The sequence below is a fragment of the Peromyscus maniculatus genome, chromosome 2, assembly GCF_049852395.1.
Source record: "Peromyscus maniculatus bairdii isolate BWxNUB_F1_BW_parent chromosome 2, HU_Pman_BW_mat_3.1, whole genome shotgun sequence".
Taxonomy (NCBI): domain Eukaryota; kingdom Metazoa; phylum Chordata; class Mammalia; order Rodentia; family Cricetidae; genus Peromyscus; species Peromyscus maniculatus.
In genome coordinates this window covers 54231554-54258222 of record NC_134853.1, presented here as the reverse complement: position 1 = coordinate 54258222, position 26669 = coordinate 54231554, and the positions used below count along the sequence as shown (strand labels likewise).

The 26669-nt window shown below is 35.1% G+C and overlaps 1 protein-coding gene across 6 annotated transcripts in view; it reads right to left on the bottom strand.

Annotated features, from left to right (window-relative positions):
• The window catches only part of Epha7 (EPH receptor A7), a 146205-nt gene that overhangs the window by 23027 nt on the left and 96509 nt on the right, over positions 1 to 26669 (bottom strand). For 3 of the 6 annotated variants that reach the window (XM_006991267.4, XM_016009536.3, XM_006991269.3), the window contains exons 6-7: positions 4225 to 4349; positions 1466 to 1649 (exon numbers count right to left, since the gene is read on the bottom strand). In XM_006991267.4, coding sequence (XP_006991329.1) covers positions 1466 to 1649; positions 4225 to 4349 — 309 coding nt within the window. The remainder of the gene's footprint in view (positions 1 to 1465; positions 1650 to 4224; positions 4350 to 26669) is intronic. The other 3 variants (XM_006991268.4, XM_042270945.2, XM_076564018.1) reach the window with 1 other exon arrangement.

Below are 26669 nucleotides of genomic sequence, written 5' to 3'. Positions count from 1 at the left end.
GAGTTGTTAAACATATTCTTATTTTCGATCTTATATATCCCATAATTAATGATGCTAATGAAAATAAAGGGCATTCATCCCATCATTCCACATTGTGGCAACATTTTTCTTTTTTTTTCTTCTTTTCTTGGTTTTTCGAGACAAGGTTTCTCTGCGTAGCTTTGCGCCTTTCCTGGAACTCACTCTGTAGCCCAGGCTGGCCTCAAACTCACAGAGATCCACCTGCATCTGCCTCCCAAGTGCTGGGATTAAAGGTGAGCTTGACTACCGCCCGGCATGGCAACATTTTTCAACTGATACTTATACATGTAAAATTCTATGCAAATGATTGATACTTCATATATATTGATTTCATATATATTTCTGTTGTTTGTTTGAAAACATAACAATATTTTGAAAGAAGATTTTCGCTAACAAATTTACCAAGCCTTGGTTAACACAAAGAATACTTGTCAATTTATTCTATCATTTAAAAGAACTATAAATGTTTTTCCGAAGTCAAAATAATTCTGATAAAAGCTTCATTACATTAAAAGCTTTTTCAGAAGTGGAGAAAGAAAGTGATATCATGCAAAAATTTTTATTCACTTATTTAAAAATTTTATAGAACACTAGAATGCTAATGGAGAAAAGGAAAGAGCCACTGGGTAAATTTGTGTCTAAGCAGTAACTTCAGGAGGAATCAGAAACTCTCAAATGTGGAAATATATTTAAGGCTTAGGCCAGCTGAAGGATGACCAGCAGTAGAACTCATCGTGTTCTGAGCACAGTCTGAGGGAAACACAAATCTCAAGATGTAACTGCTTATATATTACATGCAACATAGTCATTTATTCTAACTACAAATTAACATTGTGAAATAGAAACATTTGTTAAAAGGATTTAAAACTTAGAATCTATTTTCAGGTTGAGTGGTATATTTCATATGTACTTAATATTCTCTACTATAACTGTAATAATTCATAACAAAAGTGAAAAGTCCAAATAAAAGAAACACAAGCTTTGAGATCTTTCTGAATCCTCAGTGTTTGAGACTATTGTTAGAAGCATAGAGCTTCAATTAACTCAAAATCATGAATAGCATACTATTACCTAACCAGTGTGACTGTAAAGGAAGCTATTTGATGAACATAATTCAAGTTAGAACACTCCAAGGTCTGCAAAAACTCCTTGTGTCAACATTAAACTGAATCACTCCTACATTTGTTTCCAATTTCACTTTTAGTAAACAAATACAGTATTTATTTACTAAAATAATTTTTACATTTAAAAGACTAACTGATATCATTGAATAAAGAGATGACCTTTTAATGGATTCACTTATGTTCATGCATATTCATTTGTAGATATAAAAATTATTTTTGATGCAAAATCATCACCCTCAATATAAAAATGAAATAGAACAAGAAACAAAAACCAAGTGACAGTTATAAAGTGAAGAATTTGAACCAAAGATGGTAATTACCTTCAAACATTTTACCTGTAGCTTCCTCTAGAGTGGCAACGTCAAGTCTGGGGCTGTAATTTCCATAACCTGCAGCAGTGAAAGCCCGGATCTGAAAAACATACACTGTTCCCGGCTTCAGATTGTTAATGGAGGCTGAGGTGGACTTGGTTTTCAGTGTTGAGTAGGTCCTTTCTCTTTGATCCTGCAATGACATTTCCAGGGGAAATTGATTTGACAGTTGATTCTGGTAATTGATTTAGATTTGCTGCATTGCTTTTGTTTAATTGAGCTTACACTGTACCTTCTGGAATACTGTAACCCTGAGTGCTTCCAAGATAACACAAAATGCAATGAAAAACATGCCTTTGTTGTATACATTTCAAAGAGAAATAATTTCATTAAAATGATCCCAGCGTTTGGGCTTTTGCTGTGTTGGAACAGGGCACAGTGGTTATCACTTTTTGGCTACATTTCTCTCTTGACCAAAATACAAGTACATCTGGTCAATGTCTCTATTAGTAGAAGACTTCATATGGCTACGTGGTTCTTCAAACTCTTTTCTGAATGATATTTATCAGAGAAAATTCACGTGCCAAAAATCAAACATGCTACTAAACCAAGAAATTCAGCTAAACATTACAACAGTGACATGTCATTTACTCTCAATAAAAAAGGAAGAATACTACATCCACAGAATAGTACTTAGTAGAATTTCTAATAACAGCTTTCAGTCTGAGAGTAAAATACACGGGAATTATGGTTGTGGTTTGACATTATTTTAAATTTAACTTTATTTACTCACTTTTCAAATGTAAATACCAATTCTTGAAAAGTTCATTAAAGCAATATGTTATATTTTTTTCTCTTTTGTAAAATATCCTGTGTTAAGCATATTATAATATGCATGTATGTATATATATATATGAAATTTTACATATATGTGGAATAAGTTTAAGAATTAATTAAATATGAAACTTCAAGCATGTAAAATTCTTCAAAATAATATTTAAAAGCACAACACCTAAGTATTCATTGATGTGACTTTCTTAAGCCATTTATGAAGACATGTTGAAAAAGTTATACTGCCTAACTATAAATATTTGGGTAGTTTTTTATTCCATTTGTAAGTATCAGTGTTAAAATTATTTACTGAAATCTGAACATATTACCTTGATTATTTGCCTTTACACTGACTGATACTCCTAAAAGGGGAAATGAACACTTGGACTCACTTTACGGAGTTGATTTGTGATAGCCATCAGCATAATCATTCATAAAAATGATCATGGGCATTATCTATGCAATCCTAGACAGTTGAAGTATAGTCTGAGCAAAACTAGAAAGAACTCACAGTGGGCGAGCAATGAACACAGATCCTGTGCCTTCACACTGCTCCGGTACTACATCCCAATAACTGCCTATTTTACACATTACTGCCTGTAAATGCATTCTGTTTCTGTCATGCAAATAAAGCCCAGCAATTGGAATGGCACTTATTTCCAAGTAAAGATTTGCAAAAGATTGCAGATTCCCTGTGATAAACTCTGCCACCTTGTACTGTAAAATGTGCTTTATTGACTTTAAAATCTGCCAATTTCTAGAAGGACCATAACTATTAGGGATTACAGCGAAACAGATATTACAAAAGCAGCGTTAAAACAATGATCCCCTTTAAGCACGTTTGATGGGAAAAGAAATTATTTTTTGGTACAAAGCTGAGGCATAAAAATGCAGCTAAGGCCAAGAAGAAAGTAAATTAGAATGAAAATAGTAAGCCAAAGTATTTCAAATGTGAACATTAACACTTCCCTTATTTTAAGCCATCTCTTTTTCCTCACTGTGGGTGGAGGGGTATTGCCAATAAATTATATACATTTCAATGAAGTCAACACAATCCCAAATTTTGCCAAAATATCAGGACTTTATTTCACAATCATATCTAAAGACTGAAGTAGTTCTATGTATTAGAACATTCACCTAACTCGGTTAAATTGATAAAGTATCATTTATTACAGTCAGTGTCATAATACTGAGTAATGGTAGGTTCTGTGTTTTAAATTTTGGGTGATGTCTTTCCGTGTGGTGGAACTCAAAGAACTGTTTATAAATAGGCTTTATATTTCCATTTCCTTTCTAAAGAAGCCTCTAATGAATATATTCATATAGAGAGATATTTCTTATTGATATTTAGTCATTCTAAGGAGAGGCCAGCAGCAGAACATGAATTTTAGACAGTAATTTCTATAGAAGGAGAGGCATGAGATATAATAATCTCATATGTATGCTATAACTTTCAGAGAGAATCTAAAAGAATGAAATAACATCTTCCTAATTCCAATGCTGGAAGACATTATAAGCATGTTATGCACAATATCATTAGCTATGTATGATAACAGTATTTGAAGACATGGATCCTATGAAAATCCTAAATTAAAGTGTCAATACACACACGGATACACTGATAGGAACACTTTTCAAAACATATTGGATTGATTAGTTTCTGTGATATTAAAGCACCCCATACCTAATTATTATATAAATAACTGGAGAAATATACTAGAAATATTCTCACTTGTATGACACAGAAAGCTAATGAACAGAGATACTGATTGTAATCGTGAACGAGAGATGGTGAAGATGTTTATTACACACAGCGAATCCTAAGTAGGAAGTTTGAAGTAGCCCCAAACAGTAGTGTGACGACCAGCACTAGCTTACAGCGCGGTGGGATGGCATCAGGCACGGCACTGTTCACACCACAGTTCTCTCCCACTTACTTTCTCGTAGTACTTGATTTCATATTCTGTGATGACTCCATTGGGATGTTCCGGTTCCTGCCAGGAAAGCTCCACGCTCCGCTGCAGCACTCGCTCCTTCATTACCCCACTCACTTGCGAGGGAGCTGTTTGGACAAGATGTGTCAATAAACAATGAGAAAATTCACTGGGTGCCTCCAATCAAATGTCACAACTGATCAGTCCCATGCTGTGCCAGTTTCATTAAGGTAAAAGAAAGCACCTTTTCATAGCTCACAATTCAAAAGCTAATGAATATTCAAACAGGACCTTATTACTGTTCATAAACCTTAATAGAAATTTAAATTAAAGTGCAAACAGCAGAAGATAGCATTGTTCAAGTTAGTGAAAAATGGAAATGATGGGGCTGAGAATGACAATTAAGCAAACGAATACTAATTAAGGCTAGAAAATATGATTTATGATTAATCTCCAGTGATAAACTGAGTCCAAATATTTATTTTACATAAAACAGAAATACACTTTTCAAGAGAAATAAAAATCTAAATACTGTAGAGAAAAAAGTTCACGAAATAGGTTAAAATTTTTCACTTAAATGGTACATACTTTAAAATGTCCTTTCATGTGTGTGTGTGTGTGTGTGTGTGTGTGTGTGTGTGTGTGCGCGCGCGCGCGCATATATGGCTCTCTGTCCCTGTGTATGTAATTCTCAAAGAATACCAATTAACTTTGGTGAAAAGTTTTACACTTCATTAGGAGAAGATGCTAGAAAATGCTTGAGCTTCTCCCGTGCCGAGCTGGGCATAGCATGTCCTCAGCTTTGCACTCTGGCATATGGAATGCACACAGAGAAACCCAGGCTCCAAGAGCTTCGGTCGGGGCAGTTCAAAGCTAAAGTCTTGCTTTCTCTTTTTATGCTGATAATAGTATGCGTAGAGTTCCTTCATTATAATTAGTGGCATATCCTCTTTCTTGTAGCTAAGGCTTTGGAATTCAGTAAGCTAATTTGCTCTGTCCAATTTGCTTGGTGATGATTAACTAGTGGTCTACTCAGCCTCAGTGAGTAGCTGAGCCGGCTTGGCTGAGTTTCAGTGGGGTCATTATGTTTCATGTATCATGCTCTATCTCATTTTGTAAAATATTTTCAGGCTGTTAATTTAATTTTCAGATGTCCAAAATTGTTAATAATCCTGCTGACAGAAAAGCAATTATATGGGACCAAAGCCATTTAAGCAAATTTCTGATGTTTATCCCTTTGGCTTTATTTTGTTTCTTCTACTTCTTAATACTTTCTTGCATCAATGTCTGGAAAACACAATTTTCACATCGTCCTTGCTTTGCAATTTTGAAGGAAGGGCAGGGAAGATTCATGACAGCCCTTTCCTCCCACACTACTAACAAAAAAATAACTAAACAGATCAAGATTTTCTCTCGAAGGGAATTCAGGTGATGTTTTCAGTGTACTGTGTTTACCAGTAAATGCTTATCTAGTACAATAGCAGTGAAGCTGATTTGCAATACAAAACCATTTTCAGCAACTTTTATTCCTTCATAGCACCTGTACAAACTGATCTCTGAAATCATGAAGACCATGCTTAGCCCAGCTCACAGCCTGAGATATGTGAGGAGTCTCCATAGCCTTGGGAAGCATAAACTCCAACCAAAGATAAGGTGACATTCAGTGTATTGAACAGTTTCACTGAGTCTCATTTACTCTGAAGTCTAGAACACAGCCCTGATGGAAATACTGCAAGGGGCAGCACAGTGGCATGCACCACAGGGCTGCTGCTCCCCGCTCAAGGCACATAATTTAGGTGTGCACTGCGAAAACCGCTGGAGAAGAAATAGGCGACAGAGATGAACACATTTAAGTCTTCAGGCCGCTGTCAAACAACACACATCACATACTGCAGTTTTCAGTAACTGTTCAAGCTCTGCTCAGTTGCTGTCTCAAAACATAAGACAGGAAACCTTGGCTTCTCTGAGCTATGGAGAAAATGTGGGCTATAAATACACCTCACTGAGTTTCTGCTACATAGAGCAAACTCTAATGTAAAACAAGACTTGATATTTGAAAGTTACACTAAAATTAAGCTCACTATTTGAAACTGTAAAAGAACTTTCATGGATATAATTATGATAATTGAGGATTTGGGGGAAAAGGGTGCCAAAAAACCATTTGAAATCTGTAATATTTTGAAATTCATCCTATAGCTCCAATGGTGCACTATGCCACAACACATTTCTCCTCTTCACATCGGAGAAGCCATGTCCATAAGGGATTCACTGCTCTTTTGGGGCATTTATTTGATCTTTAAACTCTTGTTGATAGTGTATACAGGCACATACTTTAGATGGCAAAGACAGGAGTATAACCAACTGACCCTTGAGAATAGTGAGCTGTAGGATAGAAAGGCCCTTCGAATACAAGGTTTTGGTTAAAAAAAGATGATATTTTTCTTGAATTTTAATATTTAGAAGTATACCATCTATAAACACAGAGATCTCTAAACTTGTCAGATTCCAAGAACGTCAGTTTACAAAAGAAGTTAGCTCAGATAGTGGCCTCGATGTGCTGATGTTAAAACATAATGCTCTCCATGGTTACCTTGTCATATCTGATCTACTTTATGAATCACACTGTAGCAGTTTATCACTAAGACTCCACTCACACCAAATGCTCAGTTAATTATGACCCATGGTTCATTTCTGAAAATGAAATCTAACAGCTAAATTACATAACATTTAACAACCAATTATATGCTATAGCATTAATTTATAACGTCCATACTTATTAAAATGAAATCAATATATAAGTCAATTGGAACTGATGTGAAGCTAATAAGCAGTAAGCAATAATATTAACTGGGAAATATTTGTGAAAAAATATTTCACATCATGGAGCCACTTAACATATATTTTTAGTAGAATTTCTATTGAATGATTAATATACTTTTCTCACCTATATTTCTAGAAGTATTCAAATACAGTAATTTTAATTTGATGAATAGATATGACTTCCTTGATTTTTAAAATTTCTTCCAAGCCATGGGAGGGACATAAAAAGTGCCATGTAAAACCAAGCCATGTCATACATGGTTAGATTAATTGTATTTGGAATCTGTACTAAATGGTGGTAAAATATGATCTTAGGAAATTAAGACATGCTTTCCACAGCTGAAAATGCTTAATGACAACAGCATGTTAACAAAGTTGGTAATGTTTATGAAACTAGAAATTAAAAGTCAAATAAGAGGTGAAAAATAAATTTTTGGTTTTGTTTTTGTAAGACAGAGCTTTGGATTTATAATCTATAACCAGGATGAATATGATGTATAAAGCTAAAGCAAGAGATAGTTTACACAGTTTGAACTTCTATACGGCTATACACAATCTTTTATCTTAGTTTCCGATTCAATTTCAAAGTTATATTTAAATTACAGAACAGAACGAGGCCTCCATTTTTCTTTCCTAAAATGTTAAGTATGCTTATTTGTGTGTGTGTGTGTGTGTGTGTGTGTGTGTGTGTGTGTGTGTGTGTGTGTGCGCAAAGATGGAAATTTTCCTGCGTGAAGTAGAGAAAGGGACTATTTGAAAAGACAGTGTAGGAGATATGGTGACCCCACAGAGGACAGTGCAGATGAAAGAGAAACTCAACTTTAATGTGGGAAGATGCTCCATCTAGGGATGGAGATGTGCTTTGAGAGAAAACTGAAGGATCTGAATCCTGAAGGAGAATCAGTACAGTCTTAGCGAGGGGTCCTATGGGAAACACAATAAGATATGGAGGCAGGCTTTAGTATTAAACACTGACCCTAGCTGAGAGCAGAGAGGTGAATAATTCAGTTCTTTATGAATCACCAAAGAACGTAGTGAGTCTGGAGGCATTTCTTCCCTAAAGCTTCCAAAATTACAAAAACAAGAAGATAAAATAAATAAAATAAAATAAAATAAAATAAAATAAAATAAAATAAAAGGGACGTTGGAAGGGAAAAGAAAAGAAGGAGGAGTGAAGGCTAGCCCAGATCAGCTAGCAGCCTGATGAAACTGTGTACAAAGAACTGAGCTGAATGATACACTGCCCAGAGTTCTGATTCACAAAATCGTGGGTTATAAATATATGTTGTTTTAAGTTATTCAGTTTGAGGGTAAGGTCTTATCACACCAATATTAAAGAAAGTTTATACACCCCCCCTATATCATGATGTGATCTGTCAGCCACAATATTGAAATGGCATGTGGATAATTTTGATCTTAAGCACCTCCCCCCCAGTATTGCACAGGAACAAATACTACTCAACATAAGGAAGAAGCTTTGTATATGTAGAGTAGAACTTTAGTGAAGCTGTTAAATTTTGTTTTGTTTCTGAATTTTTAAACATCCTTTATTTATAGCAGTCATCATTTTACCTAAACAGATTTTCTAACTGTATTTCAAAGAACAGAATGGACATTTATCCTTAATTCTAGCAGGGCAATGAGGAAAAATGATCAACAAGTATGAAATGTTCTATGAGCCTGCATACATATTTGTTAATTATTTTGGCAGTTGTAAATTTCCATTAGATAATTGCAAAAGGTAAAAATTAGGATTCTTTATAACACTATGCAATACATATTCTACAATAACATAATTTTCTATCACTAAACACTTTTGTCACTATTTATTACCAATACAATATTTGATTTTAAGCATCTTTTGAAGTAAAAGGTTCATGAATCATTAGTACCATAGTATTTCACTATATATTTAGCCTTCTTACTATTCCCTAACAGCATTTTGTTTTTACATTTTAAAATAAACAAAAACATACAGTTTATTTCAATTACAGAGTACTAGTCCTTAAGTACTGTTTCAGTGTGGTATTGTGCAATACAGCAATTTGATTTGGGGGACAAGTAGGAGATTGTGTAAAATGTCAACACACAATTTCATTAAGCTCTAACATCCTATGAAGAACGGTCAACAACGTATTATAAATAATAACTAAAATATTTTAGCACGTAAAAAAGACTAAAGGCAGTTGAGTTGGAAGCAATCAAGAGCACCCTAAGTATAACAGAGTCCTTAAAAAAATCTAGTTGGAGGAAAGGGTTCTTTGTAGTGTAAATAAAGCAAATGTCAGTTTATACCAAGTAGTTGAACAAAAAATCAGTATGAAATGAATTGATCTTTTTCACATGTGCTGTTGTTAAGACATGAAGTTCCATGAAAAAGTGGTCATGACGTAGACTTGACAAAGCATCCTGGGTAGACCCCTCCTCAAGTGCATGTGGAAGCTACAATAGCATATTTTCAACCCAGTAATAGACTAGAAAACAGACCTGGTAACATCCCTGCTCCACCATTTGAACAGAATTCCACTTCTTTAAAGTAACAGTTACAGAAACAATCTGTCAATATATTAATAGGAATAAATTTTTCTTCTCTAGAATCACTAGGTCATTATTAACTACTGTTTGCATGTAAAATTGTTCTTAAGTGTCCAAGCTTTTCAGCAAAATTTCTCAGTCAAATGTGTCAGGGTCAGTGCGGTGAGTTGTGGAGATTCCTGTTGGCGGAATTCCCAAACACACATGATTCTGCCCATGTTGCCTGAAGAACTATCAAAACATCAATTGGTAAAAAATTAATTTGTCATTCATGTCATTTTCAATCTTCAAAAAACCCACTGTATATAAATGTCTGAACATGTTGGGTATAAATCAGGTAACTTCCTTTAATGAGACTTTCTCTTCACATAGCCCTGTTCACAGAGGAACTCAGAAACAGCCTCACAGGACAATGGAGGAAAGGTTAAGGAGCCTTATGAGAGGAGTGATCTTGCTTTTCAATCAGTATTTAAGACTCATTCTTTAGCTGGTCTAGCTGCTGTCACCCAGTATTTGTTTGGCACTTACTAGATGAGGAATAGACTTTTCTGTGATCCTTAGGAACTTGGAAAATTCTTTGCTCATATATTACACACATTCATATGAGTCTTGTGGTTTTCATCTTGAACTCTGTTTTTCATATTATAATACTACAAGGGAGATAATGTCATTTCTATTTTATTGTGGAGAAGTGGAGTCATATAGACATCATGAAGCATCCTATCAGAAAGAAGCAGGTCTCAGGTAAGTCTATGCTTTCAAGTCCCATTTCTCATTTTTTTTCACTCTACCTGACTAATAATTCTAGATGCTTCATCTCCTGAGAGTAGGCAGTAGAAAAATAATTAAAGCTCTGTGTGGCTCTGTTCTGGGAGGTGGTGGAAACTATATGGTGGGTCATCTCTGGATGATGTAGGTCACTGGTATATGCTCTTAAAGGCTACACCTGGCCCTGGTATATTTTTTCTATGGTGATATTTTATTTGTACTAAAATGTGATTTGTATGTTAATAAATAAAGTTGCCTGGGGGTCAGAGCTAATAGCAAGCCTTAGCAGAAGCTGAGCAGTGGTGGTGTATGCCTTTAATCCCAGCTATTGGGAGGCAGAGCTAAGCAGATCTCTCTTTGTTCAAGGATACAGCCAGCATGGAGACACACATCTTTAATCTCAATACCAACCATAGAAGATCTGGAGATCTGTACAGACAGGCAGTGACTAGGACGTGATGTGGTTGGGTTTACAACCAATGAGAAGGCAGAACAGAAACACTATAAAAAGACAGACACACAGGAAGTAGGTCTCTTTCGGAGAAGTAGGGCAACAGCAAGAGTGAAGGGTAAGGTTTTTAGCTCTTAGCTATTGCTCTGACCTTTTGGCTTTCATCTCTGTATTGGCTTTGTGTTTCTTATTTAATAAGATGGTTGGTTACACCTACATTTTTCTTTTTGTTTCCTGTCCAAAATGGGTTCAGAAGCCTCTACCACATGCTCCCACCACCATAATTCCATGATTCTCCACAGGCCCAGATTCAACAGAGATGATCATGATGGGATGGAACCCCAGAAACCATGAGCCAAAATATCTGCCTTTCTTTTAATTCATTTACATAAAAGGTTCTGCCCCAGTGAGGAGGAAGTTAACAAGGGGCTGTGGAAAGACAATAGATATCTACCATGCAGGAAAATGATGGTACAATCTACTGGCATCTGAATGGGGGTAGACCAAGTAGAGAACTTTTTATACCTTTTTTAAAATGGCGAGGGAACATACACACTATACAACTTTAAAAGCACAAAAGTAAAAGTGAAACCCTCTCCCTGACACACTCCGTGTTTCAAAGATGTTTCTCTTAAAGTAACTACTCTGAATAATTTTTTTGATATACTTCTTGAAATAGTCAAAGTAAACCCAAATTTGTGGAGTTTTTGATCCTAAAGGTATTATTTTAATGGCCATTTGTACCTTGCTGTTGCTTTGCTGCAGTATTTCAGGAGTTGAGTCAGTTAGCCCTTGGAGAGCTGCAGTTTCTTTTCTTAGAGGCTGGGGCCCCTACACCGAGGTGCCATGCTTATTTTGACTATGTACTCACTGATAAGCACGGGTACCTCCTACCACTTTCTAGGATAGAATAAGACAAATAAAACTGCCTGAGCACCAATTAGCTAGTACAAATTTTCAAAGAGAATGAAATATTTCAGAGTGTCTGTCTACAGGTAAGAAAAAGTGGGTAAGGACCTATGATCTAGAGACAAGATGAGTCAAGGGTTAAGAGTAATTTAGAGTCAGTGTTATAAAAGAAAACAAAGACTAAGGTCCTTGTTATTTAAAGTATTGGAGAGCAGGCACCCTGTAAGGCAGACTGACTACTCAAGTACAGCTTCCAGACAGTGCTGAAAAGGGGCTCCTCTTAGATATATATCAACCACACCCTTAGTCCCCTTTGTGTATTTACTGGTATTTTTTTTAAGCAAGATATCTTGTGAAGGAAGCATTTATTTTCCTATACAGCTTCCTTGAATGCTTCCTTTCTGAGAAAAGCTACTTATCTGTTCTATACTGACATTTTGAATAGCAGAGGCTTTTCAAAGAACTACAGTATTGGTCAAGTACCCCTCACTATTACACTAAAATGCCCAGAAAGAAGATCATCATAACATTTCTATTGACTTTTTTTTATGAGAGATCTCTTCATTCAGAACTTCAGCATACCCTTTTTTTCATGAGGGATTATAGTATAAATAAAGCATTCTACAGGCTACAGAGATGATGGATAACAAAGTCTTACTTCCTGCCTTCTAGAAAATAAAATGTCTTTTTTTTTTTTTTGTGACAGAGCCTGATAAATCTTAGGTGGGTCTTAAACTTCCTATGTAGTTGAGAATGACCTTGAACTCCCCATTCTCAAGCATCCACTTCCTGAATTCTGGGGTCACAGTTGTGCACCACAATATCCAGGTTATGCAGTGCTCGGGGCTGAAGCCACGACTACAAACACCATTGGTAAACACTCCAGCAACTGAGCGACATTCATGCACCCAAGTAGGAAACCATAACTCCTAACTAGCCCCCCCCCCACACACACAAAGTCAAAATGGGTACATGCACACACAATTTGAATGTAAAACTAAACAGCTGATACAATGCAAGCCAGGTGCTAGCAAATTTTTGAGGAGACAGTAAAGAAGCAAAGAACAAAACATTTTGGTTTTAGCCTTATAAATTGTAACTTCATGTTTGACCAGTATAATCTGCATCTATCAGTTAACATATGTATCATATCTAGAGACAATTTGTAGTTAGATCATATCAACACAGGTTCAAGATTGCAATCATGATTTGTCTTGTCAGCAGCCTCAGCAACAACTACTTAAAACACCGTTTTTCCTCTACTTCAGCTAATTCATTATTTTTATTTTAGGAAGTACACATCGTGTGAGTTTATATTTAATCTCCTTGGTTCTTCTGATGCTTGTTGATTGTTGGTGTGGACTGCAGAAGGATGAGCCTAAGAAACAACCAGTGGCTTTTCACTGGGGTCCACTGCTCCTTTGCAGTGTGAATGTAAGCAATAAAGTAAACTGCACTGTGAGTGGGATTCTGAGATCCAAAAGGGGAATAACCATAGTGCACAATTCACAAAAAGATGGTAATAAAAATGTATATAGGTATTAACAGTAAATATTGAAAATCAGTTCTGGCATGTGGTTAAAAAAACTATTTATTTTTTCCTGTATTAAAATAACTGACGTCTGGGACCCATTCTGGAATTTATTTTCTAAAATTGGAAACTCTAAAATGCAGTTCCGGCCTTGGTATCTTGCACATGCATGTTAAAGTGATCCATGGCTGGGTTTGAGAATGATTCCTCTGAAGTTTGCTTAGGAACTTATACTGTCATTTTAAGGTGTGAGTCTTCATAATAAATGCTGATCATATTAGATACGCAAATAATACATTCATAGTTTTATTAAATAAATGAACAAAATATATAATTTTTTTAAGTAACAGCAAGATAGAAAGCTAAAAACCTAAATTTTACGTCATTTAAAAGGGTTACTTCATAGTAAAAAGTAAATTAAATTACTAGAATGGGGAGAGGACCATCAAGACACACCATTTCATCAGATGCCTTACAATACATGGTGTGGAGAATGAAGACCCAGCAATTTCACTTTTCCATGCTGAGGAAACTTTTCAGCCAGTTTTCAAACCACTCCTTTTTTCTTGGTATGTCAGCAAACCTGGGTGCATTGCTAACTTTCTGTGAGACTATAGCTATACGCGGCCTTATTTATAGGGCTAACTATGCGACTATGCCTTGCTTTAAGGACTGAATATTTACAGAATGAGTTTTTTCAGCAAGTATATAAAGCCATGTCCCCCAGCAAGGCCCCTTTTACTAACACACATGGACCCTACACACGTATACACACACACTGATAATGACCCCTGACAGGCCAGAGTAACATTTTCAGCTGAGGACATTTTCTTTGACTTGAAAGCACGTTTTATAAATGAGAGAGGATTATACTTCAATAATCAAATAGAGCACTGCAGTATTGTTCACTTCTGTTTACCAACTTATTTTATTTTAAAATCCTCACAGAATTCATGTGATTTTAATTTCACAACCAAGTATATGTTGATTACTCAGTCAGAAAGAAAAAGGAGGAAAGAAGGAAGAGGGGCAGGAAAAAAAAGGTCAAGGGACCCAGAGGAGAGAAAGCTACCTCAACATTGATATCCATTAAAAAGACAAACTGAAAACTTAGCATCTCAACTGCTCTATTGTCTTCTAAAAACATAAACCTGCGGAATTCATACTGCTCAATAGTAAGTTCTCGATACCAGTCCAGATTTAAGACTTTATAATGAAAACTGAGTGCAAAATAAAGCCTTTGCTTTTAACAGTCTGGAAAACACATTGCATTTAGTCTGTAGTTTCATGTTGTTGTGTCACAGAGCAAAAACTTCCACCGAGAAAGTCATGAACAAAAACTGCATTAGAATTCCTCTCCCACATGAAACCAATGCTGTGATGTGGCATTCATTTTCTATATAATATATTTTAGCATCAAAAGTGATTAATATAGCTTTTTAGATTGTTCTTTATATCATTTTTATGTACCTGAAAAAGCAACTTAGAATGAATAGGTATAGGAAGGGAAAGTTATCAATTTTGAGTAAGTTTTGTTTCAAAAATTAATTTGTAATTAATTGTTTTTAGTTTGGACTTTTCTAAACAAATAATAGCTTCAAAAGCTGATTGCTTGACTAGCTGAGAAATTATTTGATCTAGAAAACTGTTAAATTATCATAGTTACACCAAAAACATGTTGAAAACTAATGTGTCCTATAGAAGCAACATAATTGCCTAAGACTCCTTAAGTAGGTAAAGACCATGGGTTGTGGATGATATACCAAGTTTTGTAAATCAGGACTTAGGGACAGATTTATAGTATTAAATCCTACTGGATTTTCCTATGGATAGGAACAAAAACTTGTTTTCACTTTTTAGTGTTATTTTAGGTTAAGTGTCCTTTTTAGAGATCCTTTTCCTTAAATTAGTAGACTACTCACAAGCTATGACCAAGCTTTGGCAATATCTGTTTTCTGAGATGTGAAACGGTGTGGGTTCATTGAATGCTCACATATAAGACCTCACTCACTTGATGCCATAGCTGGCTGGGCTTCTCAAGATGAGCAATGTCCTCACATTTTAAGACTAATGGTTTAGCAGAAACTAAAATGAGTGTTTAGGCGATTCATATCACAGATCTGATCTTCATTTTCTTATTACTGGAAAGATAAAAACACAAACCCACAATGGTACATCATAGCTACAGCCCTGAAATATCCCTATAACTGATGTTGCAATTATCACTGTGCAGATGTGCACTTAATCTGCTCAGTTGCTGACCAACACATGTTCAATTGCTCTTTCAAATGAGTACATATTCCATTCTGCCCAGTAATAAATATTTTTTCCAGCAGTACATCTCTCTGTGAAATTCTATAATACTTATGAAAACATCTCTCATTTCAGTTTTAATGTGTCACAGATGGCAAACAAAAGCAATAGTGTTACATACTTTATTTAGAAACTGCTCATATCAATGAAAAATGAAAGTCATATTTTCTGTGGTTGGTACTTATTAAGAATTTATTTGGAATAGCAAGTTCTTTATATTATAATTTAAAGTAAGGGCTTCTGAAATTAAGAGACTTATAGTTCATATATATGTATATATATAATTCAGACGCAAACGAGTGTTAACATTCAGCATATCACATAGCTAAAAAATAAAAATTTAACAAAAGATGAAATATATAATTCCACCACCAAAAAAGAAAAACATATTAGGAGTACTTATTTTGCTGCTAGGCTACTGTTTTTAAGAAATAATCACAAAAGTGACTCTTGATAACAACACACTCAATAACTCAAAATGATAAAAAGATTATGAAACTGTTTTTTACTAAAAATGGCAATTGTTGAACACACAAATCCATACAATGTTATATAATATCCATAAAATATTTATATATTAATGCATCAAGTATTTTGGAAACTACTAGGAATTATTATTCCTCTATCACACTGGCCAGTTTGGAGTACTGTATGATGCATTATTCCTCACATAAGAATTAACGGAGCACCCAATCACCAAACACACACACACACACACACACACACACACACACACACACACACACACAGCTATATACACATGAGCAACATATATAATAAATATGGATTTGAATTCCATAACACCCCAGTATGTTGATATATTGTGCACCCCAATAAAACTTATCTGGAGATCAGAGCACAGAACCAGCCACTAGATTAGACATAGAGGCCAGAGTGGTGGCACACACTGTTAATCCTATCACTTGGGAGGCAGAGTTCAAGGCCACACTGGGAACAGAGTCAGGCAGTGGTAGCACATGCCTAAATTTAATCCCAGCACTTGAGATCTCAGGCCTTTGCTTGGAAAGCATTCACACCTTCAGTCCCAGGAAGTGACATGGCTGAGCAGAGAAAGGTATATAAGGTGTGAGGAGACAGGAACTAAGCAGCAGTTCTACTGAGACCCTCATGGGTGAGGACTCGGAGGCTTTCAGCCTGAGGATTCCTGGAAACAGGATCGGCTGAGGAGTTGGCAAGGTGAGGTTGGCTGTGGCTTGTTCTATTCCTCTGATCTTTCAGTATTCACCCTAATATCTGGCTCCGGGTTTTTATTAATAAGATCTTTTAAGATTTCTGTTATACCACAGAATGAAATGATCACATTTTCAAGTCAGTGTAGTGTGGCTGAAGTGCTTCCTGCCGTCTCCACAGGACTTGAAGTCATGAACAAAATGTTCAAGCATTGCACTCTCACTTGTTAATTGTGGCATCTTACCGAAATTGCTAAACTGTTGTGAGCCACATGTTTTAATATGCAAGACAAAAATAATGATTTTTGAACAATAAGCAATGTTCAGCAACAATCTGAATCATCAAGAAAAAAGAAATTAATGTGTAAAACTGACTTTATAATATATAACAAATACTTAAATCAATCCATTTCTATTATTTCATCCTAATGCAAGCTAAATGTCTGTAGTCATACTGATTTCATTTTGTTAATACAGAACATGATTAGAATTTTTATATTTAGTTGTGCATGTCATGCATGTGTGTGTATGTGGGGATACCTGTGCCATGGCACATGCATGGAGGACAGAGGACAACTCAAAGAATCAGTTTTCTCCTTTCACTGTGTGGTATCCTGAGATCTCAGAAGGTCATAATTCCAAGTACCTTTGCCTCCTGAACCAATTCACTGTTCCTAGAACATGATTTTGTAGGAAGTATATAAAATTACAAATCACCAATAAAAACAAATTCTAGTGTAAGAATACTTACTATCTTATATATTGTATTGTGAATGCTGAATGTTTATTATAATCTGATATTTCCTGATTATAGTTAATTTTCTTTGTGAAAACATTTGTTATGCTAAGTGATGAAAAATGTGATTCAAACATTTTTTTTTGTAATTTCAATATAGTAATTTTTCAAAGGTATATTCCATGCTTTGTTGCTTGAATGCTTTGGAGTACTTTAACTTTCAGGAGTTGTAGTAAGAACCAAGAACATTTGGAACACTTGGAAGGTAGAGTGAGGAGGACCAGATGCTCAAGGGCAACTGACCCTGACTGCTGACCTCTGCATTATACTGTAAATATATACTGTTTTAACACGCTCCAAGAAAATCCTGTGTATCATTACAGCATCTATACACAGCTACTTCACAACAATTCCATAGAGAAGTGGCTTAAGTTCTCAGCCCAAATCCTATAACATATCATAAATAAAACCACACTTAGTTTCTGCAAAACTTAGCTAGATCAACAAAGACTGTGCTGAGCCATGGGTAATGGGGAAGAACGTATGGATGGAGGTGTACCATCAGTAAACCTCCCCCCAGTGCTCCATTGCTAACACTTGGATCTAAGTCTGTAGGAGATGCAAATTTTATATTCATGTTGCTTGTTACAAGCAAAGAGGGTAAGGAAGATGCTACACTTCAAGTTAGATATTTATAAATTAGAAAAATGATAATGATATTGAGATGGACTACTCACAGGAATTGAAAAATTGCTTCATACTAAATTGAATCTTTTAAAATAAAAAAGTCACACTTAAAGAACTGAATTGTTGATAAGTTGGGTATGATAAAGAAGAGACTATAAAATCATGTTGTGTAGCTGATGATTTGAAACCATAATTTGGCTTGCTAATTTAGGTTTCAAAGTACTCACTCTGTTATCATTTACATTTATGCACTTACATTTTTATTTTAAATGATCACAATATTGTTGGGCTGGCAATTTAAAAATGTTATTTTTTAGAATCATGTGTTTTAGCATCAAGATTATTAAAACATTCTAAATATTTCCAGTTGTCTAAAATTGAGTGCTTCAAAATTTAAGATAAACATTAGAAGAAGATGTGAAGTCAAATTAAGGCATTTAGGCGAAAGAAACCTGAAGGCTTTTCTGTCATGTTTCTGTGGTTAGTTCTTGCTCCCAAGATCATCTTTATGAAACCCTGTTTCTTTGACATTTGAAAGAAAACATCATCGTTTTTATGTCTTTTTAAAACCAATCTGTCAACACTGGTATCAAACAACTTTGAACTGATGCTGAATTGTGTAACAAGTGACAATATCAACTCCCCAGACAGCTAAAATGCTTGCTTCATGAAAACATTCTGACAGGTCAAACACCAAGCCGGTACTTAGAAATGTGCAACAACCTTTAGCTTCAACACTGTAAGGAAGCTCTCTCTTTCCTTGCAAGGGGTGTTTACGTCGTATGCAAAGCCCGCGTGTTAATTGTCATTACTGCATCTTGTCTTCATTATGATTCAGCCCTGGACTGCATTTCTGACAAGGAACACACTTGCCACCTGCTTGTGGCTGCATACTCTGGTCTCCGGGTACTGCTGTTTGTAAACGACTCCCAGGGGCAGCAAGACATCCTTTTCCCAGGTGGGCTACTCATTTACTTTCTGTTTTCTTTCTCCTACTATTCATCTATGTTGACAAGTGTCAATTATGGACAGCAGATTTATGGGATGGGAAAGATAAAGCCCAATTTACAAATCATTTTCCGTGCAAGCCGACAGGTGCAATGACAGAGCTGACTTGCCGTAATTGAATTTCTTGCTGCTATCTACTCAGTCACAAGACGATGTCAACTTCAAGGATGTCAGTTGAGGAGAGTCTTAATACTCTGAGATTTTGAAAGTAGAGATGAAAATATAGCCTGGGTTTTAACTGTGGACTCCACGTCATTATATATACATATATATGCACACATACACACATATATATACAGATATACATACTGACATACATAAGGCTTTTATTTGCCTGATATATCTAGGAAACTAAAGTAGCTAAATCTGTGTCTACTCATACTTCTGGTTAAGTACAAATATTCTGAAGTGATAAATATTAATTTAAATATAAGTTCTAACATCCTAAAACTGAAGAATATTTGTTCCAGTATATATATTCTAAAAATTAATATTTATGCATTATATGGAGATATTCTAAAAAAAATTTAACTGGTTTTGCTATGTATATCAGGCTGGTCTTTAGTTCTATGTAATATTCTCAAGTATTACAGACATATATCACAACATATAACTAACAATTTCTATTTTTTAATAGTAACTAAAGTGATATCATTAAAGAGATTTTTCCAAAGTACACAGATTTTAACACAAGTATCATCACAATGATATGAATTTTTAGTAGCATCCTGTTTCATTTAAAATGCATTATATAAATATAAAGTTTATGTCGGTGTAGTAAATTATGATTATGATTAATTATAATTATTAATTATTATTTATCAGTTTACAACATTAATTTTACCTATAAATTATTCCTTTCTATAAGCTTGTCTTCAATATACAATTTTCAATGCATATTTTCATACAATAAACAATTATAATTCATGTAAGGAATTGCCAAAAAAATCACATTTGAGAGCTACAGAATATAGAATATATAGAATATTAATCTATGTTACTTTGCTTGGACACAACTTAATGAACTCACATAGAAAATGAGAACTCTGTCTTAAGCTAGATGAACCTGTTTACTGGCCATTTTTTAAAAGGGTTTTATTAAAGGTTATGACCTCACTTTTATTCTGTGGAATCACAAACAGCTCACTAAATCCTATAGTGCTGATTACACTTTGAAACTGAGAAGAAGGAAAAGGGAGAGAAAAACACTGGGATGGGGTTGTGGGGGACAGGGACTGAGGATGGGGGTGTCTCTCACTGAGCCTGAAACTTGCTGAATCCCAGTGCTGGGATTGCAAGCATGTGCTGTGCTGAGATACTTGAGCTTTCAAAGAGTTCTAGGGATTCCAACTCAAGTCCTCACATTGGCACAGAAAGCTTCCTACTAACTGAGCCATCTCCCCAGACCCCCAACCTGGTCTTTCAACACTGGCTGTTTTTGCCTCTTTATTTGTTTATTGAATTATGAGCAATTCTGCTGGTTCTGTTTTACCGATTTGATAATACCATTTTTTGTTTTATGATTTTTTATAACTCTTTTAGAATATATAAATGATATGACTGCCAATATACTTAACATATATTATATATTGGATATTTTCTCCAACAAAGTAGCTTATATTAATATTTTATGTTTATAGTCACTTATATCAAAACTTTCCTCATAAAGTGTATTTCCTAAAAGGTATTTACTGAATCATGTCAGAGAGACACTCTGTATTTCTTTTATGACTGTTTCTATGAAATTGATTTTTATTTACTGTGTCTACACTAGCGAATTCACTGAATATGTTTCCTCTAATGTCTGAAATTTCCATCCTTTATGTTGCTTGCCTTTCACATTCATCAGAATAAATACCCTGAAGTCAACAACCTCTGCATACATCACATTGTTGCCTTCAAAGTAGGTTTAGCTATCCTTAGTCATTTTTATTTTCTATTTTATTCAGAGAAATTAACAAATTAAGTCATAAACACACACACAAAAGCAGACATGAACACAACATATAAACAGATCCTATATATAAGTGGTCTCTCTCTGTCTCTCTCTCTCTCTCTGTATGTGTGTGTTGTGAATAACTGTAGTGTATTGGGGACTTCTAATAAACAAATAGATTTTATCTTCCTCTGCTATTAAAAAAATGAAAGGAAACTGTAAGAATTTGATGTATCAAATTGTTTCACACTAGTAATGGCTATATTTTTATACCCCATAACATGTTTTACAAATTGAATACACAAAATTTATTCTAAAACTAAAAATTTATTCTAAAATACATTCTTACCAATTACTATTTATTTCTTAATTTCCCTATGCTACACACTGATAATGTCTTAAAAATATTCTCCTAATTGATTAATTCAGACAGCTTTTAGCAAAGGTACTTTCACCATTTTAGTCCTAAGAGATAGGTGAAAATCATTTCTAAGCTCTCTAAATACATGGCATTAAAAGCTCACATCTCCAACATAGTTCTGCATAGACATTTGACTTTTCATTGAGACAAATGAGCTAACTTATTTCCAGTTTATTGTGTAGTGATCTTAAATACAGCATTTTGAAATATAATGTCTCTTTGTTAAATATTAGGCATACAAACCTCAAGCTCATTCATGAAAATGTTCTGGTTCCTGTCTCTGGAACTGAGACATACATACCCCAAGCCTCATTTCATAGATACATTTTGCTCCCTGACTCCAGTATTAGAAACTCCCGTTCTTTGATGTCCCATTTGGTCCTTTGTTAATAACCGGTTTAGGTCTACTCTCCCAGAGGTGACTGCAATTCTCTTAGCAGTTTTGAACCAAAGAAGTATTTTGAGAAATGAAAGGTTTTTTTTTAAGTGCAAGTTGCCACTGGTTATTAAAATAAAAGCTTTTTTCATATACAGCCTGTCAGCCATAGCACTTAGCAACCTACAGGGCAGCTATTTACTAAAAACAGGAACTCAGTAACCAAAGCTCATATATACTGCCATCTCCAAGCCTGCACCAGGCCACACTACAAACGACTGAGCTAATTGTTTTGTAAGTCACTAAAGTTTCTACTTTACCATACATCCTTGTCAAAAATATCTGAGCCATTCCTGTTGCCATATTAATATTTTGCACGCAATTCCCCACTGATTTAGAAAGCAGTTTTCTGAAGTTTGGGTGGGAATGAACAAAATTACTCCTCAACTGAACAAAGGTTAGCTTGACACACAAGGCCCTGAAAACATTATGTTTCAAAGAAACATGTGGCAGCTGAGCATCCTGTTAGTCAGGTATTGCTTTTGATTTACATCTCCTCTGTTTTCAACCCATTGTCAGTTCTGTGTTAAGCTAAGAATACTATTATTCACAGATGAAAAAAATTCAGGGTATATTGAACAGAGATAAAAATGATCATTTGAACAAGGTATTTCAGGCTATTATTTAGTATTTATCATATATATACATATTTTCTCATATATATGACAAGTTATACATGTATGAGCAGTGATACACATATATAGAACAATACACACATATATAGAATATGTATGTAGAATTTTACACACACACACACACACACACACACACACACACACACACACACACACGATGTTTTAGTCATTAAAATAAACAGTGAAATAGTCTTACCATAGCCTTTTTTATGCAAGGGTATTTAAAAATCAACCAAGATAAGGTAGTTGGCTCATGTCACATAGAAGTGGGTTGGGGTACAGTTTTAAATGCGCAGGTTATACACCTTACTATATTGTATGAACCACAGCTTCTTGGTTTAGGAAATATGACAAATTCATCTGGAATTGAGTTTCAGTGATTATAATACTTTTGATGATTATAACTCATGGCAGGGTTATTTCCAACTTCTACTAAAGTTACAGAGAAACTTAAGAGCTGCTGACCCTTTATCTTATCCAGTAAAGTTTAGTTCAGTTAAGGATGGGCAAGGCAGGTAAGAAAAATATATGTGGACATTGAGTCTTCATGAAAAAAGAAACTGTGAGATTGTGTCTCCTAGAAACAGCAGTGGAGCTACACCCAAAATATGCAACTATGGCTGCCCAAACAAAATCCACACAGTAGCACTAATATATAGACTAACACTGGAAGGGGGAAATTCCAAGGCGCCGCACCTCTAGACAAAGAACTAAGGACAACTGCTAAGAACTAAGGCAACTAAGGACTGCTGAGAAGAATTAGACTTCCCCAGGGATTAGCTCCTTAACTGAGTCGAATACAAGTAGTCAGCATGTATATACATGTATACATGCAATACTAAATGTACTCGGCAGCTTCTACTTATACATTTATGCATTTATATCTTTAGCTACATCTATACCTATATATATTTAACAATACTAATAAAAAAAAAAAAGCCGTGGATTTGAGGGAGAATAATAGGGAGGGGAGAAATGGGAGGGGTCGTGTCAGACAGAGTATAGGGAAGGAGAAATGATGTAATTAAATTTTAATTAAAATTGAAATGATTAATGGAAAAAAGGCAGATAGAAGTTTGGTAAGAGTACCATAGAACTTAGTTTTTCTTGTATTGGGGGCACTGGATTTTCTAGTGTGTCAAATTGTGATTTCAGCTTTGGAACCAGGAAGGTTCCTTTTTGTTGGAGAGTTTAAAAGGCTAAGTCACCATTCAGAGTAGAAAACCCTTGATGTGGTTTAAAGACACTCCTAGTGAAAACAATGGCTGGGATGTGCGAGACTGCATGACTGATCAGTTATGGCATAGTTTGTTAAAATATTCAAAATAAAGCAAATATTTGTAATTTTTGTCAATAGACAATTTAGCTTTCACTTTATATGCTTCAGCATTACAGCCTTAAAGTTACAAGCTATATTATTTGTCTTTAACCTCTTAGGTCTTATATAAAGAAATGATAGTCATTTACTTGACTACAAAAAATAGGTCTAATTAAACATAGCAATGCCCTATGTTGTTTGATGGGAAATTTGGTTTTGGACAGATATCAACTGTACCCAAATTAATTCATAACTTCAATAAGATGATAACTAAACATAGTCTCCAGGGTAAAAATAAATAATAAATCCTCAAAAGAAAAATAGTGAAAATTCAGATGTTAAAAAAAGAACAGTTCATGAAAGTTTATAAAACTAAGATAAGTATAATTAGGTGACACGAATTATAAAATATAAACATCTAAATCTTTGATAAGAAAAACAATGTCATTTGGCAAACAAGACAAATAATGAAGAATTAAATAAGATCAGAAAGTCTAGAAATTGGCTTCATCTCTATATAGCCTTGGGAAAAAATTAGCATTTCAAAAGACTGTGGGAAGGAGGCATTTTACAGTAAATAGCATCAAAGAGCTTGCAAAGATTAGTGGGAACAGAGTCAGAAACACTTCCATGTTATACACATCTTGATAAGTTAAAATTTTAACATAAAACTTAAGCCATTTAAGAAATGAAGAACATATGAGCCAGGCGTCCCTACTTACTGATGAATAAGGTTTTCCCAGCACTTCACAGCCATCAACCAGCAAGCCCAAAACAGATTCACACAAATTTAAAACTTGATCCCACCTGAACTTTAAATTTTAGTAGTGTATTATGCAAACACGGCAAATTCATGAAAATGCTTTAGTCAGGAAACATGAGAAAATTCTTAAATTGGGTAACTTATCCTCTCAGTTTCTCTGGTCGTATGAGATGAGTATATTCTCAAGTTAATGAGGTGAATCCTATAATTTAGACAGCAGGTCAGGAATTTTTAGAGTCTTATGCATATTTTCTGACATTAAAATCTATTCTAAAAATGGGTAAATATATGCAATATTCAAACAGTAAAATGTTATAAATCCATGTGAGTTGTTAACAAATAACTTCATAATGCTTATTTAATTAATTACAAGAATATAAAAATGTGCTTAATAAATTACAAGAATATAAAAAAATGGTAATTTGAAGCTCTTCACTTGCAAACTGAAAATTTGCTTATTTCTCAGCTTGCACTGTCTTTATCAGGTCACAGATCCTGATGGTAGGGAATTCTGTTCCTTGGGCCTCTCATTCACAACGAAAAAAAATCAGGCTTATATTTTACATATCAGCTATGATAGTCATACTGAGGTCATGTGACTTCTAGCCTAAGTCCCATCTACAAACTCCAGTTGTCATGTTCTGTCTGTCACAATACATGTGAACATTAATTACCATGCAAGTTACTCTTTAGTAATCATGATCCCTTACTTTCTCAATCCCTGGGTTTCCACTGTTCACTTTTCTAAGTATCAGATGGTACAACCTAGGCTTCACTTGTACTCAACGAACCCTAATTTATTTCTCCCCTTTGACTTTACTTCCGACTACTCCATTTCACTCCTTGTATTCTGATGGTGGTGACTAGTCGTCTGCACTGACATATAACTCTCTGACTTGGACCGTGTCATTTGATAGCTTTTCTTGTAAATTGTACAAATCTGGATGCAAGTTAGAAAAGTCTGTATTTGAAACGAGAGGCTCTGATTCATAGGATCACTTATTTTAGGTGTCAGAAAAGCTTATAAAATGAAGTTATGGCCCTTCTTTTGTGGTTTTTCAATCTTCCTAATGCTGCCATGCTTTAACACAGTTCCTCATGTTGTGGTGAGCCCCAATCGTAAAATTATTTCCATTGCTACTTCATAACTATTATGAATTGTAACGTAACTATCTGTGTTTTCTGATGGGGATGGTCTTAGGTGACCCCTGTGAAAGGGTCATTCAACCCCCAAAGGGGTCATGGCACTGCCTTAGATTGTTGGGGAAAAGGGGGAAAATAGTTCCTGGAAGGGAGTTGTAAGAAGAAACTGCAGTAACGTAGAGGGGCTTGCAGACATGGAAGAGATGTAGCTGTAGAAGAAATACATCTAAAATAGATAGAAAGGGTGAGGTTCCCTGATTAATGCCATCTCCTGCCGGTTAACATCATTGCTATAAGCAGCCAGCTGCCTGTGGACAAGCCTCAGAAAAACTCCATGCACAGCATGGCCCCACGTCTCCTACAGAGCAAGGGAACCATGCAGAATGGAGCAGAGATCATAGGTCATAAACTGCATACATACCAAAAATTTCTCTTGGACTTACCACATTCAAAAAGGAACTGCAGATGCCTGAAGTCAAATCAGATTTGCTTACAGTCAGTGCAGTTATAGGTGAAACTTTGCTTGCAGTGGCATAGATCAGAAATGGGGGGGTTGTACTCAACACCTCTCTTTATTATACCTCAAGGAATCCAGCTTTCAGACTCAATCTTCAAAATGCAGAATGGTTTTTTTTTTTGTGGTTATTTATATATTCTTGCCATTAGCCCCATCTTAGAGGGATAGCTGGAAAAGTTTATCTTCTGTTCTGTGGGCTTACTCTTCACCTGGCTGATGGTTTCATTAGTGTGCGAAGTTTTTCAGTTCAGGAATTCCTATCTGTCACTTTTTGGCCTTAATTCTTGGGCAAGTAGAGACCTAGTCAGAAAACTAATTCTGAATATAAATA